At 42.2% G+C, this 18,168-nt stretch overlaps 1 protein-coding gene across 6 annotated transcripts in view; it reads right to left on the minus strand.

The window, feature by feature from the left end:
* THSD7B (thrombospondin type 1 domain containing 7B) overlaps positions 1-18,168 on the minus strand; it is a 298,971-nt gene that overhangs the window by 36,686 nt on the left and 244,117 nt on the right. For 5 of the 6 annotated variants that reach the window (XM_038142161.1, XM_038142157.1, XM_038142156.1 and 2 more), the window contains one exon: positions 5,858-5,863. The exons of the other annotated variant lie outside the window; for it this stretch is intronic. In XM_038142161.1, coding sequence (XP_037998089.1) covers positions 5,858-5,863 — 6 coding nt within the window. The remainder of the gene's footprint in view (positions 1-5,857; positions 5,864-18,168) is intronic. 6 annotated transcript variants of the gene reach the window in all.

Below are 18,168 nucleotides of genomic sequence, written 5' to 3' on the forward strand. Positions count from 1 at the left end.
ATTCTTTTCCTTGCTCTATTAAATAACCCTTCCTCAGGGTTAGGGTACACCACTGTGAACCTGCAGGCTCTCAGCACTGCCTCAGCATTCACCCTGCTGCTGAAGCCAGGGTGAGGCCAAAGCTTGGGAATCCCATCTCACTGTCTCAGTGACCTCTGACTGCTCCACCTTAACATCTGTTAAACCTCAGACCTCTTCTAACCAGCAAAGCCCACCTGTGGACAGCAGCAAAGGTTTAACATCAGACATTTACCATAAATGTGTTTTTGTGGTCAAAACCTCCTGTGGCATGTACGTGCTGGAGTAACTGTGTAGGAAAACCAGATGGAGTTGGGCAGGCATGGGATACCACTTGAACTAAAATCAATCTGAGGAATCCTGTGAGCCAAAACAGAAATCCCACAGGCACTGACACAAATACACGTAATGTGAAGTGATACTTCAAAATGTGCTCTTTAAAGAGCAGGGAGGATCACAATAACAAAGCCATTAATAGAGCACTCCTAGCCTGCTGTCTGACTGTATCAAACCGGATCAATTACGTGTGAAGTGCCATCAGCTCTCTTCCTCCTACAACAGACAGACAGACAGACATCCCACTTTGTGCTGGAGGAGGGAGGGGACACAGCACTGGCTGCTTGTCCCTGGGGTACCTCAGATCCCCAGTGATCTGCTGCCGACCTGTGCAGTACTTCGTCTTCGGTCAGGATCCCCAGCTTACACTCACCACCGAAAACCTGGATTATAGTTGTCACAAATAACCTGTTTTCCTCAGTTATTGTGCTGACACCACAGCACACTGTTCCTGTGAACAAGCTCTCCCCTCTGCCCTGAATCAGTGCTGAGCAGTGCCATCTCTGGCAGCACCTCTGGGACACTGGGGAGATGTAAATAACCACCTGCGTCAGCAGGAGGGACAGATTTCTTCAGAACAAGTTACAACAGGCACCCGTGGATGCCATTAAGCCCTTAAGTGGGAGTCTCAAAGAGATGCAAGATTTCCACGGGTGGAACTCAGTAGGAATGAGTTCAGGAAGCTGTGAATGCAATTTGTAACTCCATCTTTGCATTTAAAAACCACAGTGATGTGGCATGTGGTCCTTTCCTCCACAGGAGAATGTTTTCCTCCCATTTTCTCTCCTGGCTTGCCATAATTTGTTTTCAATCACCTCCAATTCCTCCTTTCTTTTTTTTTTAATTTGGAAAAATCCTACAGCAAACCTTAAAGCCTTCCAATTACTGTTTTTGCTAGGAGCTGTGCTACTTAAGGAGGTCAAACAGATGTGCTTTTGATTTTTCATTTTCAAAGGGTTTTGACTAAGCATTGCTATTCTGTGGGTCCCACAAAACAGAGGACTCTAGGTTTACTTCTCACCTCCTGGGTCCATGGGAACACCCCTGTCCTGACCCTGAACAGAGGCTGGGATGGAACGTGGTGTCCTCACTTCCCACCAACCCAGGAACCCAAAGCACCCAACCCTGGAGGGGGTTGGGATGTGCTCCCATGGATCCCTGGCTGTTACAGAGTGCATTCAATCTTCAAATTACACAAGGACTAGGTCTCCTGGCCCCCATCAAGTTTGCCATCTATTAACTCTACTGCAGATACAGAATCCCTTGTAACACTGAGATACTTCTCTCCCCAAGCACAAAGACAACAGTTCCTTTGAAAATAATCTGCTTAATGCTCAGCCTTCCTCAAGCTTATGCAAACCTGCTATGACAGTGCATTTACAAACCCCTTCACACCGAGCCCCTGTATGGAGCTGTAGTGCCACAATCCATGTCCTGAAGGACAGAAATTAAATTAATTCCATGCAATAGGCACAGGAACCCATTGTTCTGCATGGAGGGAGAAAGATGCTGGAAGCTGCAGACACTTGACCCGAGAGGAGCTGCAGAGATCAGCACCCCGGGCAACCAGCCTGCCTTCATCCCTCACTGCCCCAAAAAATAAACACTTCTGGCATTTTAGCAAATTAACTGCATTTCTCAATTTTTATTCATATTTACCTGCTGGGTTTTGGGCTCAATGAAGCAAAGGCTGAAACAAAGCCTGCCTGAAGCCAAGGGGAGTTTTGCTGCTGCCTTTCACAGGATCACTCTTTGTAGTCGGAATTAAACCGGAACATTGCTTTAACACCTGAGTCCCAAAATCAAGTTGATGGGCACAGTTCTCAATAAATTAAAGGGAAGAAGGACAAAAGCTACCTTTTAAGAGACAGACTACTAAAGCTTACCCTAATAAATGAACCCAGTTCCTATTCACTCCAATGCAAATCCTGAGCCCTTGCTAAAGCATTATTGACATGGACAGTTACTTCAACAAGATATGTAAGTATTAATCTATTTATTTTCTCTTTTAATAGCTGATACTTGCATTTTAATGAAAAATCCAAATATCTGACCACCCAAGAGCTTTGGTGTGATTTATATTGTTCTCCAACTTATTTATTTAAATGTAGGCTTGCAAAGGACTTATAGAAATAAATGAGCACTTGCTCATCTGATGTTATTCATTAGAAGAAATTCATACCTATACTTCAGGTAGCCTGTCTGATGAGCACCTGCAGAATAAACTAGAATGAGGTTCAACGCTTCTGAAAATCATAGTGACTTCATATTTCAGTGAACATCAAGATTTATTGTCCCTCAAGGTAAATATTGACTCTGGTTTTCCCTCAGTCGATATTTTAGCTTTCATGACAGTAAATCTTGGTGTTCACTCCAACTAAGTCAATATCTGCTTATTATATTAGAACAACCAAACTGATCACTGTAGCAGTTGCCTGAGACCCTGAGGACTACCTCTGTGCTATTCATTTCTAATACAAATGGGCTAAATTCATTGCTAACATAAGTTCATTTCACATGGCTGCCTGTACATGAAGGTTACATTAGACTTAATACATTGAACCAGTCAGAACCAAAGAAATAACAACCCGTTTTCAAACTGTGGAACCACCATGAGCAACAGTAAAGGTAGAGAAGACTTCATATAGCAAAGAGAGCTGACTTGCTCTGGTTTGCAGAGACACTTGCTGGTAAGGGCTAAAACCACTCCTACTGACACTGGACAGCAATTTGCCCACTTCTAACTCTTTTTGCATAACCACCTGTATGTTCTCTGCTTATCCAGGCTGCAAGAGGAGAGAGCAGTGGGATGTTCTCCTCCTCTTAGAGCTTATGGCCACCAGCTACTCACATATGGGCCACAGGCAGCACTTCTCTTGCAACAAGCCTGATACAAATGGATCCACAGCACGGTGGAAATACATCTGAGAAAATGTCCATTCATTGTAATAATCTACAAATTTGATTTCCATGTTGACTCCATCTCGTTCATCCTAATCTTTTCTTTGGTTGAAAGATATCCATATATTAACTGAATAACTTTTATAATGTTCCAATACTGTTTTCACATTCTGTTTAATAGCAACCAGATAATTTCTAACAATGAATTTCTTTTATTTAGTTCTTTAAAACTGAATTAAAAATTGAGTACTTGCTTTGTTAATTACTTAACTGAGTGTTTGATTTGGCAGATCTAAGCACGCACTTAAAAGCTTTACTGAATTAACTGTATATCTGAAGGACCAGCACTTGCACATTAACAAACACTACATCACAGAAATTATCTCATTAAAATTTCAACATTAAATAGCTCTCTTTAAAATAAAATTGATTTTATTTCATGCTAGTTTATATGTTGATCACGATTGCCACAAATATGCTAACCACTCACCAGTATTAAACCTGGTTGAACACTTAATTTTCAAGCAAATAAGATTTTGCAAAGCAGCAGCTTCCCTGATGAATATTTGTCTTTAGGTATTTGGATGCTGCAGCAAATAGCCACCAAAACTTAAAAAACAGTTGGTCAAAATGACTTAAGAGCACAAAAGTTTGAACAGATCTGTGGTAAGACTTCTAAATTATCAGAATTACTGAATTTTGTATGCCTCCAGCAGATCCCTGCACAAATACTTGTGAAACAAATTCAGCAGTTTTATTTTATTTACACCCAAATCAAAGGAGTTTGTGCTTCTTACCTCCTTTGTGGTGCAGAGAAAAGAAAATCAATTAGAGCTTTGCCAAGGCTCTGAAAAACCTTCACTGGTGTTGAACCAAAAAAAACCCAGAAACTGTCTAAAACTTTGTATCCAGCAAAATGATGGGATCTGTTTTATTCTGAGTTCAGAGCCAGGGCAGCAATTCCAACAGCACAGACACAGAGTTACTCCAGCTCCCAGGATCTGCCCCATGGGCAGAATGGAAGCCCCCACACAAACAGACCCCTCACCCTTATCCACTTCAAAAACTGCTGAAAAATTATTCTCTCTGAAAAAAGTGATAACAGTTATCAAACCTCTGAAGTTTCCCCTGCTCTTGATTATCTATTTATGGCCCAATCCTCAAAACTGCTCAACTTTAATCCTAATTTACACATGAGACAACTGAGGATGAAGAGTTGAGTGATTCACTAGAGGGTGGCAAGGAAGCCCTCGGGGAGTGCGGGACTCAGTCTGGAAATGCCCAGTTTCTTGCACTAACTGGATGATATCTCAGCTTAAAATCAGATCCTGGAAAGTTCAGATAGAGACATTTCAGGATGAAGCCATCAAAAAAAGCAGCACTGTAAAATTCTGTCTGCAAAATGAGGAAAAGAGGAGAAATTAGGAAAGCAGCAGGGTACTCTTGCTAAAAAGACATCTGGATGCTGCATTTTCCCTCACCACGGCCTTTAGATGCTTTTACTTCAACTATTTTTTTTTTTGCTGGACTTTACAAAATGTTCCTAGTAAACCCCTTACTTTCTTCTAATGGATAATTAAATATTCCAAGTCAGACACTGATTTATTTCAAATTCTTAAGTGCAATGAGTGGAAAATGCCTTGTTTAGAAAGTTAATTGAGGCGAGCTCTGTCGAACCGCAGTCATTACATCTCACTCTGATAGAACTACCATGTTGCTCAGCAAGGTTTATTAATTCATATTTACAAGTGGTAAGTGGTTTTATTTGCTGTGAGATTGGTGCAGGCACTAGAAACACCAAGTGGTAACAGGGTAAAGCATGAGTGCTCTTTCTCAGAGATTAAAATACCAAGTTGGCATCATTCAACATGAGTAAATTAGGAAAAAACATGCAGCTCCCAGCCCCAAACCTGCCTGTCTGGTGTTACTCTGGTTTTACTCATGATTTTACTGTCAGTACAACCTCTAAGGAGCAGGACATAGCACAAAGTATAACCTTGCATATATTGAGTATTTATTTCTACCTGAAATACTCAGGCAAGACAATTTAGTCTCAGAGTTTTCCAAAAAAAATTGAGGCATGTAAGTGGGAAGGGGGGGGCTTATGAAAATACAATCACAAAGTTTGTGCCAGTTCCTGTGCCTCTGCTTTTTATTGTACATTTTAATTATGGTTCATTCCTACCAAGAAAATACTAAATCCAGACAAGATACTAACAAATGCCATCTTACAATGTTGTCAAATACGGGGGTTTAAGACAAGGCAGAAACTCATTAGTGAGAATTTCAGTGCTTTTTTGCAGATTTCAGAACTTGTAGGTGCTGCTACCTCCCTGTCACAAAGCCAGACAAGCATAGAAAATTTAAGTAGATAGAAATAAATCAATATCCCTTGTTTCTGAAACAGCACATTTTGCTGCAGCTGAAGTTTCAGGGGTAACAAACAAATGTGGCACCTCTCTGGATGAATCTGTAATGTTATAATAATGTTGGATCCAGTTTTAAAGAGAGGAAGAGAAAAAAAAGCTGATTGATGAAGAAAACATCAAAGCCCTTTTTACTAGATGAGAACAACAAGATGAAGACAGATTGCAACACCAACCTGAGCCTTTGTAGATGTCCATGTTAGCAGGGCATGACAAGCAGAAAGGAAAGAAAATTATATATGCATTAGTTTGGCTGCTGCATGATAATATTGCAAAAAAAAAAAAAAAAAAGGAAAAAAAGGCAGAAAATCTGCTTAAAATAAAATTGCCACAATGTAATGTTGCATTCAATGCTTTGATTACCCCATCTTAAAAAAAAATTACCTCAAGCAGAAATCAAGCATTTCTTTGTGAGTGAATGAAAAGCTCTACTATGCTGAAGAATAAAGCAGAGCTCATTCAGCTCCATCCAGCAATCCTCAGGAGCTCATCACTGTACCTCACAATCAAAGTTTAGGATAATAAAAAAAATTTTTGAAAATATATGAACCTGAAATCTGGTGAGACACCCCACACTTACGGACTATCAGACACACGAGACCAGAAAGGCTTTCAGGTATTTAGATATTAATTGGGTGGCTCTGTCATTAGTGAAGCCTGCAGCAGCCACATCCCTCTCCTCTCCTCTGACTGAAACACCCAAGAAGCCCCCACAGAGGAGTGGCAGGAGCCACCCCAGCGTGGGGACACGGAGCTCTGGAGCCTGTCACCACCACCACTGCGGCTCCCGCGCAGCCAGCTGGCGCTCCCAGAGCAAATGACTGCTCCAGCAGGTCAGAAACCTGCCCCGGTGGGATGTGAGCAAGTAATTACTCAATCCAGAAGCCAAGTCATCTGTCACATGAAATGAAATAAACCTTGTCACCAAACACAAACAGTCCCGCAGAAGCACTTTCTTTGTAGGCATCTGGACAATAGGCAATTTAAAGGAAAGACCATCAGAGCTTCCTGCTAAGTTAAAAACGATGCCTTGGAGACAAAGCTCAGCCCCAGCCTTTCTTTTAGGAGATTTTATATAATTTCAAGGTCTAAGAGCTTCAAATTGATATTCTATCTGTTCATTTTCATGTCTTAAGCAAGAATGAATTAACGCAACAAGAGCAGTCACATCTGTCCTTACTGTAGTATGATCTTGAACTGACAATTTTTTCCACACGAGATTTAAAACCAGTTAACTGACAAGAACAATTTGATTGATAGCACTATAGACAAGAGATAAAAGAGACTGGGGAGTGTCAGGCCATTGAAAGTTACGTTTTTTGAAACACTCTTCTATGAGGCTACAGCAAAGGCTGGAAGCAGGAGCAAGCTGCTCCTGAGGCTTCCCGCAGTCACAGCAAGAAACGGTCCAGTTTATGTTCCTGCAAAAGCAAGAACAGAAATGCAAACCAGTCCATAACCTGATTGTTTCGTCAGGATGAGACTGTGGCTCTCTCCCCAGCCCACTCAGCAGCAGGTCCCATTCCTCCTCAGCAGCAGCCAGGCAGAAATGGATGCTCACAGGGAGAGCGGGACAGGCGCTGATGGATGAGTGATAGATCCCATTGCTTCAGAGCTCAGAGAGATCACCCACAGCCTGATTAGTAACTGGAGCTGGAAAAATTTCCCTAGAAGAGCAAGGTAATGCAGAAGGCAGGGGATGTGACAGCCTGTTGCACGGCCTGTTTGTGAGAGCTGTCTTACTGCCAGACGTTAGTGCTGTGTTTAGACGCGGCAATAACTCGGGTGATTTTCTCCCTGTAATTACAGGTGAGGCAAAGGCAGATCCCCCAGCAGTGCTGCACAGAGCCAGCCTCGGGACCAGCCACACAATTCCACAGATGTGAAGGCGGCTAAAGCCACACCACAGCACACTTAAAAATCCTGCAATTGTTACAACCTGACAGTTTTTATTGCTGTTTCTTGCAGGTGGATCCAGACAGAAAAGATTTAGGTACAGAAGAGCCGAGTTTTCTTCCCCGAATGCATATGTTCAAGGAAAGTGATGTGCTGCAGAGAGAAACCATGCTTCTACCTGAAAGAACATCCATATTTAATAAACTAAAGGCTCCCTTGAGCCAGAAGTTAAATTTTACCCAACCTGCTTCAAACATCAGAGTGCACATGCACTGTCCCCAAGCTAAAAGACAAGAGGCGATTGCTTGCGAGCCACTACCTTGTGGGGTAGCTGACATCTTCTCTGTTTCCATTGCTTCCTTTCTTCTCTGCTCCCATTCCTTTCTTTCACGGCAGGGAATATGTATTTTCAGATTCCTACATTTCTATCACTGATCTGTAGTTTGAGGTTAAATGCTTTACATGGACCTGCACAAACCCACACAAATCAATGCAAAGACTTCCATTGAATTCCACTGGGACATGCTGTAGCAAGCAAGAAACATCTGAACATTTATAGGTGCTTGACTAAAAATTTAGGGGAAAAATAAGTATTGATCATGGTGAATTTTTGCTGCAGTATGTATTTATTTAAAATGGACATCGATACTGCCTATATATTGCTGATTAATGAGAAGCTATATAAAAAGTAAATAGATGGGTTTTTGAATAAATCTGACATGGAACACATCTCTAGGGGTGTGCAGGGGGGGTTGGACTAGATAATATTTTTAAGGTCCCTTACAACCCAAACCGTTCCATGATTCTGTGAGGGAACAACAGAATAATTATTCATGCACATGTGCCCATGCTCTGCAAACACCAGCATCTAGCACATAGCTGTATTTTCTTGGTTTTAGGGAATTTATGAGTGTCTGACTGCAGGAACCCTGCCAGAACACTGAACTCCTGATTTGTTCATATACCAGAGGGTACTGTACCCTATGATAAGCACCACCAGTGCACCAAGTCCTGCTCTGTACCACCATTCGGGATGGGGATGTCAGGGCACGAGTGATTCGGCAGTTCTCACACCTCTGCCATTCCCTGGAGCACCACCTTCATGCATCCATGATTCTGGAAATAATGGAGTGAAAAAGGCTGTTTCCCAAAACAGCAAGTAAAAGGAGAAAATAGAAAGCAAATGCATATGGAGACAACACAACCCAGCTGTGCTTCGCAGTGTGTTATACTCATGAACCACTCTACCTGAAACCTTTCAGAGAATTAAATAATGCAACACAGCAAATAGCAGGTGATATAAATTAGAGGATGCAGTAATTTAAAGATCATGCAAATGGTCTAAAGGAAAGTATTCACTCAGCCCATTGCAGATCAGAAAGTAAGGAAAATTAACAAGGCAGAGGCAAGAAACTGATGTCAAATAGCAGATCTGAAAGGAACTGAAGAGTCAAAGAAATAAGGGGAAACAACATTACCTAACACAGAAGCCACACAGAGAAAGCCCAACACTAAAAGAAAGTCAATTTACAATAGAGGGAATGGCAGAAAATGGAAGATCAATAGGGTGAAGACAAAGAACGGTGAGATAAACTTTTTATGATAGGGACTGACTCAGAAAGCTTGGCCAACAAGGAGGGCAAACTTGAAGAGACACTTGAAATAACTCCTGTGTCAATGGGGTTATTTAGGAATGACAGGGATAAGATGCCCAGCATCTTCAGAAGATGCAATGCAAGAGAGCTCGAGGAAGAAATGAGGAAAACAGTGAATTGCACAGCAGTCATACAAACCTTTATTCTTCAGAAAATATTTTTCTACAGACATCATCTATAAGCAGCAGAAAATAACAAGGAGATGAGTAGCAGGCAGCATGGGTTTGTCAAGAACAAACTGTGTGAAATCATTCTAATGTTCTTCAGTAACAGGATAAGAGATGCTGTGGATAGGGATGAAATAGCAGGTATTATGTCGACCTTAGTAAGCCTTTCACAAACCTTCAGGCTAAGGCAATATGGTTTGGATTAATCTAATACTCTGCAGTACAATGCTGGAAAATCACATTCAGAATAGTGAAGTGTAAAACTGGCAAGAAACCACACACATGGCTCTGCAGAGCTTTATGTTCTGTATCTAGTCATATTCCTTCTTTTCATTAATGTAGGGCTGATGGACTGAAAATGATTCTTACTGACTGTGGATGCTGCCAAGGTGAGAGGGACAGCGAGGCAACTGGAGGAGAGGAGCAGAATTCAAGATGTACCTTATGAATTGGTGACATGGAATGAAAAAAATAGGTTGGAAGAAAAGTAGAGAACTACAGAGACCAGAGACTGACCAGACAACAGCGAGAACACAGGATGAGAAACAAACAGCCCCTCAGTGGTACCACTGTGCTGGATCCAGAAATTGCAGAGAGCCATAAAGAGAATGTGATCCAATAGTATAGTAAAATGATGAGACAAATGCAGAGTTTGTAAAACACTGAGGTACCACTTCAGCTGTGGCACAGATTCGGGAAGCACAGCCAGGCTTAGGTATCCAAGTTGAAGAGAAATCTGAAGGATTTGAACCAACTGGGGAACAACTGATGGCAGTAACACTATAAAGACCAGAATCAAATTGCCAAGGTGAGCGGTGGCATTTCCTCTGTTGCTTTACAGGCAAACATTTAAAACACCAATATAATTAGTCACCATCTATATGATGGCAGGTCTGTCAACAAAGCATGGTATCACTGTCAGATAAAACAGCAATGCTTAGCCATAAAAAGAAATAACTATGCTGTATCACACCAGATGCAGAGTAGCAAAAAGACACCTGAGAGAGCTTTAAAGAGATCTTCCAGCAGCTTGAAACCATCTATCTGCAGCATCACTGAGCTCTATGCTGGCTTATTCACTGCTGCCTTGAATAAATCACAGATTGCCAGACTCTGTTTTGGAAACCTGGGGCTGTCTTATACCTCATAGAGGAACAGAGGGGAGGAATTGCCATTATATTAACTATTAACAACATGGTTGTTGTAACACTGCCTACAGTCCTAGCTCTTCATTGTAAAAGCATTGATAATGACAGAGCAGTTAAAGGAAACCCAGGAAAATAATTCAAAGTCTGGAACACTCACCTAAAAGTAGGAACATGAAGAAACCTACTTTGGTTCAGATGAGAGGTGGGAAAAAGGAGATTCAATTATTTTTGAGAATATACAGAGAGAATTTCTCTTAGAAGACCTCTTTTTTAAGCTAGCAGGTAAAGATGTATGTTCCCAAGTCTGAGAGCTTCAGTTAGACAAATTCAACTAAAAATTATAAACAGAGGGAACTTTTTAAGTATGAAGGAAATTACCTACTGGATCAGTTTATCCAGGGTTATATTCCTCCTCCAGCCAGTGAGTGTGCCTTTCCACAAACCTCCCCAGCTAGGCAGAGATTTGACTGCAGACTAGGAGCTTATCCTGTACAAGCAGTCAAAGCAGACCCTCATCATTCATCATCATCATCATCATCATCATCATCATCATCATGTACCTCTGGTCTTAGGATCTCTGAATGAGGAACTTCACAGAAGACTTCTAAATCATGTATCCAGTGAGCACCACATTTATTAAGCCACACTACATACTTTAAGTACAAATTGCACATTGAAGTTGAGGGGATTCTTGCGTGGATTTCACGCACATTTTGAGAGGCTCTCAAAAAACCACGGTTCTACATTATAGATCAGAGGCACACTGGAGTTCAGCCAGTTCATGTATCAGCCCATAAATGTGGATCCCCCAAAGATGACAATATTTTATTTACTGCATCAGCTCTAGCTACTAAATTTTAAGCAAGACAGGAGCTGGATTTCAGAGGGAGAATACAGTTCTTAGCTAGGTCATAATGGCACCAATGCCATCAGGATTAAGCAGGAAAACAAAAAAAGTAATTATTTAAATAAAGCAAACAGTCCCTTGCCTGCGTGTATTCATCAATGAATTCTGCCATTTCTCAGCTGTAACTCTGGGGAAGGTAAAATAGATGGAATACTTGAAAATGCAAATTGGAGTCTTCTGGATAGAGGCTTCCAGATCTTTGTTTTGTTTCTCAGACAGCTGCTCCTGCTGGTTTTTATTACTAAGACCCCTTACTTTGCAGTGCACCTCTGACCTTCCTGCAGGTCAGTGCATAGTACCTGGCACATGGACAAATATATGCATGTATGCATGGATATCACTAGGAATAAACAGGAGCTGATTGACAGGAAAGTGAAAAGAAAGAGAGAGAACAACTGGCAAAGAAGGGCAAATATTCACTGTGCAGAAGTGCATTTCAGGGGAAGCAAGAAAAAGAGAAGAAATATGGTAACAAGGGATACTGGCAGTGACACTGTGAAGGATGAAGGCAAAGAAAAGACAAAGGAAAACACTAAAGGAAGAGGCTCACTGTGTTTTACAAAGGCTTGACAAAATATAACACAAAGCAAAATACGTCTGAGGTGGGACAGAGGAGCACGGAGAAGCAATGACAAAGTTATTTGCAACAGGGAATACATGGAACTCTGCTGGGCTAGACTTGGGTCATCTCTTTGTGCTTTGCAAAGTCCTGTAACAGCTTTCTGATCGTGTGAGACACATGCAATAGACACAAAAGTTGGAAAAGCAGCAACACTTAAAAGGCTAATGCCTGTATATCTACTGACAGCTTGATAGTGACCTTAGAGCCATCATTTGCTCTATTGGCAACACATGTGTGGTTATTTTCAGCTTATTTCAAAAAGCCAGCTTTGGAAATCTTTGCTTTCAGCAAGCAGTGCAGGTGTAAGAACCAAGCTCCATTCAGCTTGTACCAAAGCCTCTCCCACAGAGCAGCTGCACACCAGTGTGTGTGTCCAGACACACAAATTTCAGAGAATGACAGACTCAAAGAATACGAGGTTGGATGGGACCTCGGGGATTATCTGGTCTAACTTTTCATGGCAAAAACACAGTCTAGGCAAGGCAGCCCAGCACCCTGCCCAGCATCATAAAAGTGTCCAACTTTCCCCAGAAACCAGCACCTCCCTGGGGAGATTATTCCAATGCATTATTCTCACTGAGAAAAAAATGTCCTTGTGTCCAGCTGGAAGGAGAACCCTTTTTCCTACCTGTTGCCTTTTCCACACAACTCCTTGCAAAAAGGGAGCCTCCATCTTCTGAGTAGCCACCCTTTAAATAATGGGACATGGAACAAGCCACATTTCACTGCTTTTTCTTTTAGGCTTACACACACACACTCCACAGCAAGGAAAGCAACTGCTCATTCAAAAAGCCATTTAAACATACTTGAGCATGACAGTAAATTCCTCTCAGTGTTTACTACAGGGACATTAGACAGTTTCCAAATGGCATTTTTAATTGCCAAATGTTGGCAAGTCTAGGCTATGAAGGACCAGCATAGAGCACATTGCTTCAGATGGGTATAGAGAAATATGGCCTGCTAGAGACCACTGAAAAATCCACTGCATTTGGAATAAATAATAGCTTAGGTTGGATTTTTGGTTGTTTTGGGTTTTGTTTTTTTTTTCAGATTATGTAATAGAACAACTGAGCTGCCTTCTGTAACCTTCTATTATATCAACAAAAACTTTCAGAGAAGGAAAAACACCAAACAAATTCCTTCTTTTGCACCATGGAAATGAAAAAAAAAGAAGTAATCAACTTTTATTTGTGCCTGTGCGTGTTTAGACATGGAAATATTTTTCTTAATAAAAACAAAAGACATTGCAATTTTGAGGAAAATAGAAACCTGAGGCAGCATTTTTCCCTTCTAAACACAGTGGAAGATGCTTCTCAAGGACAGTGCCTGACATTCTAACTCAGGCAACTGCTGGACACCAACAAAACCATATTTCTCACTGTGATGCTCAGCAAAACAGGATGTTCAAAATAAACAACTCAAACCACAAAATTTATACCTCTCTGTTCCTGCCTGGCTTCCTCAAGCACTGGACAGAGGTCTCTGGAGCAGGATGTGCTCCTGTTAAACACAAGGATGTGAGCAGGGAGCTGTGGTACACTGCCAGCCAGAGGGCTCTTTGTAAATATCTCTGACATGAGATTCCTCACACAAAAGGAAAAAGGATTTATTTTCCTCACTCATCCAGACAAAACAATTATGGCTGCACCTGAGCACTGCAGAGTAAAACCAAAGCAGCTAAAAGAAAAAGCCTAATGACACACTAGGCAGGAGCTGCATGGTTCACACAATCAGAAGACATCAGAGATATCCCTACTGCTGGCACCTGGGATTCCCACCTAAAATCAGGAACACATAAATCCCATCTGTCCAGTGGGGAATGCCATCAAAGCCACCCAGCACTGTTGCAGCCCCCTACAGCAGCAACCCAGAGGTGCTGGCAGGTGCAGAAGAGCATGAAGGATTACAGCATTCACCTGAGAGAAAGGCACCTCAACACTCCTCCCTGCCTACTGGAAAACTCCCTTGGATGCTTTCCAAAGATTATAGTCTTGATGCTTTTTGCATTCCTGGAATCAACAAAACATAACACCAGCAGGGAGGGCTGGGGCAGAGAAAAAGCTGATAACAGACACTATGGTAATGGCTATGCTTTCAGGACTCCCTGGGGATGAGGTGAGATGCCACAGTGGGTAAAATACACCTTTCCTTGGGGGACAATTATGGGAGGCTTAAAGAAAATTAGGTGAAGTACTGAAGGAAGCCCCTGATGGTGTATACAAGGGCAGCTCTAAAATAGAGAGCAGACCAGGATACAATGAGGCAAGATTATCTTTGCTTGTACAGTAATATGTGCAGACTCCTTCAGAGCACATCTACTTACAGCAAATGACAATTTCATCTATTCTAATGGTAAGAACGCATTCCCAACTTTTGTTGGGAATTAGCCCCCTCAGACTGACTGCTTCAAGAAGCCTATCTTGTTTTATCCCAAAGCAATGTTATACTAAGCATTCAGACTTTTTTCTGCTATATTGTCTCTTTTGGATTGTTTTCTTTGTTTCCATTGCACCACAAGCACGCCAGAAGTGCAGACACAGCAGCAGCAGACAGGGGATGTAAGCACATCTCCAGTGAGGTCGTGTTCTCCATCAGGCTAGCACGGCAGCAGAGGCAAGTGCTGCTCTGACACAGCAGAAATAACAGGACCATGAACGTGGTTATTCATCTTCTCCATAGCTCACTCCATCAGCAGAATTACACATAGCAGTAATCCACGCCCAGGCCTCTGGTAGGATCTAATGAACTTGAGAAATTCCTATAGGAAGAGTTAGTTTGCTCCTGTTTCAACAGTTCTTTACTTTTGAAAAGGGCACTGTGGCATTGGTTGATTAGCTAGGAAGACTCTTCCTTATGGTCAGCCTCTATCTCCACTCTTAATTCCAGCCCGTTACCCTTGCTATACCCCCAGGCACCAGTAACCAGTGTCTTTCTTTGATATTTACACCCTTTATGTGTTTGGGAACTGCTACGAACCCCCACAGACACTGCTCAGCCCCAGACACCATTTCACACCAGTATTTGGCTCTTCCTCCTCTCCCAGCAGTGGCATGACACAGCTGTGTTACCTGCAGCCCAAACTCCCCTTCAGAAGCAGCCTGGGCAGCACAGGGGGGCTGGATGGCCCCAGCCCACACAAGCCCTAGAAATCTTTAGCTTAAGCACACACAGGTTGAATCCAGACTTTGATGGAAAAGGGGAACACACCATTCAAACACCACACTGCTTGCTCTCCCCTGGCTCCTTGGCCCATTTACTGTGCTCTTCCCAAGCATTAAAAGGGAAGAAAAGCTCTCTACCAATGTTTATTACACAATTCAGTTTTATATCAGCATATTTAACTTGTTTACGCTGAACTCTGCTGCCTGAGCAAAGAACCATTGAGAGGAGTCTTAGGGGATTACGTTCAGTATTTTCTCTTAATTAGGCCGTGCTGGCTCTGTGCTGCGTTTATCTGCATCCTCCCACAAACTGGAACTGTGTATCTCAATATTGCATAAATGTTTTTACTCTTCTCAGAGATAAACCTAAGGAGGTTAGACTGGTCAGCTTCTCTCAGGTTCTTGCCAATTATTACCCATGACCTCACTGCCCTCATGTACATGTCCCTTATCTCCCTCCAACACTTCCTGCTTTTGAATGCTTCTGATTATGTGATAGAGCCTGAAAAATGGCCAGGGGCTCCCTCTGTGATTTGCTCTTTCAGAAAATGCTCTCATTTGCTCACTCTTGCCTTCAACTGTTCCTTTTTCAATAGATCATTTGGGACAATAATCTGAAAGCATTTATTGCAATTGGGCTGGTTTTCCAGAATCATTTGGTCTGCCAACTATTGAGATTCATCACAGCACTGGATTTCAGAAACCTGGGGGCAAGGCAATGTCCAAGATTTCCTAGAAGTCATGAGAAATCTAAGGACTAACCTCTACTGCCTGACCTAGCTCTCCTCAGGCTGCAGCACATTGCCCTGCAGAGATTGTGCCTATTTAACATGAGCATCAAGAACAGTGTGAGGCTATAAGTCACCTCAGAATCTTTAATCATACTTTCAGACCAAGCACTGGGAATCTAAGTGTCAATGGGACTTCACCCTGCAGACACCTTTAAGCCCAAAACACCATCATCCTGCCTGGGCTCCCACATCAGGCAGGTCAGCTGGCTGATGGCTATTTTATTCATGTTAAAGCTTTATTCAAAACATTCAGCCTAGTATATGTAGGGCATGGAAGTTCCTGCAGGAGAAGTAGGTCGGTGAGCTGGCCCTCATTTCAGTGGGAGGTAATTTCTGAGAGCAGACATCAAAATGCAAGGCAGGGAAATTATGGCTGTTTCAGGACAGCACAAGCCACTGGCTGAGGCTGCCAAGATTAGCTGGGGGAGATCCCAGCCTCTGGCACAGTGCAGTGGAGCTGTCAGGTACTGATTCATAACAGAAGGCAAGGACTGGGAGAGCTCAGTTTCCAATTCAGCCCAGGATCCCTGAGCATCAAGGGTTTTCCTGAATTATTTATTTGGTTCAACAGGTGATCTTTGGTCTTTAGATTATCTTATTCCACTCAGCCACCTCTCTAATGTATTTTTTTTTCATCTTCTGCCCAACTTTCCTTATAAAAATTAATTTTCTCTCTACTTCCTTTGCTCAGCCATGTGCTGAATCCCGGATGACTGTCCTTTCTTAGAAGAATATATAATAGGTGTCCATTTTCCCAATGGCAATATTCAATAAATGCACAGCTTAGAATCACAAGTACTAGAGATAAAACATTCTTGAATAACGTCAATATAACTTTCCAACTAGTTCAATAGCAGTATTAGTTCCAGTATGACAATGTCTTATTTTCAAACAGTTATTTATAAGGCTTTCATCAAGTTACCTGGGATTTTTCTTTTTTTTTTTTTTTTCTTTTTTTTGCATAGCTCCTTTCTCCTTAATATTCAGCATAAAACATCTCTGAAATCAGAGCTGAAAAACCTCCTGGCTAATTTGATGTTTCAAGTGTCAGTACAATTTTCAGAAAATACAAGGATTACCAAGGTCAAAAGAATCATTTCAACTTACACCTCCATGTTCATTCAGAATGAGCTTTGAGATACCCTTTGGGGACAAGATGTTCTAGCCCCAGTTTCAATAAATGTAGCTTTGAATTCGGGTGACCACTCAGGATTACTTGAGCTCCTGCTTTAGCAGTTTAAGTCATCATCACCATGCCACTGGATTCTGTTCATTATTCTGCTCCTTGTTGTGGTTTACACCCCCCTTCCCATTCTGCCTGTGAACAGGAGCACACACACCACCACAACACATCCCCAGGAGAACACAGCTCACAGCTGAAGGCTGGTGGGTCCATAAACCCTCTCCAGATACTCACACACAGCACATCACCAATACACTCCGAGAGTTCCAACTTCAGAGGCTGAAGGGAGCAGTTCCAAAACTGGCACAAGGGCTACACCCCTCTTTTATCTCAATTTTCACTGCAGGAACTGAAGGAGCCAGTAATTACCAACTCATGTGAGGCATCATTTGTTTTTTGAATGCTAACTTCTCATCCTGAGTGGGCTCCTGCCCGTGCAGCCAGGAGACAGCCACCGGATGTGCCACTAATTGGTCGGGCGCCAGAATGGAATGTGCTCCCTCAGTGTCTCCTCCATAAATCCATCAGCATGTCAGCCAGGAGTTAGCCCTCAGAGAGGAAAAGGAATGGGAAAGGCGTTTATGAGCTTGACAGGATTTTAGAGTAAAAGTTAAGGGAAGAGATGATGGTTTGGGGAGACACGCCAGAGGACAAGTGACTGCTGCAGGTCCTGGACAATTATATTGGGGTCAGCCACCAGCGGGGCACCTGTCTGAGGTGCACTAATGGAAGGCACTCACTTTCCAGACATCACTGTGACATATTTGAACACAGAAGAAATTGGTCGAGCTGTGTTTGGATGCTTCTGTGAGGATTTTTCTATTTCCTGATGACTTTCTGTGAAAAATGAATTCAGGCATATTAAAGATTTGCAAAGTTTTGTAAGTTGCTAATAAATGAGGGCTATGTTTGGGTGTGCAAATTTTTCTGCCAGGTGTATCTCCCTGCTAAAATACC

This window comes from Motacilla alba, chromosome 7, assembly GCF_015832195.1.
Source record: "Motacilla alba alba isolate MOTALB_02 chromosome 7, Motacilla_alba_V1.0_pri, whole genome shotgun sequence".
In the NCBI taxonomy this organism is placed as follows: Eukaryota; Metazoa; Chordata; class Aves; order Passeriformes; family Motacillidae; genus Motacilla; species Motacilla alba.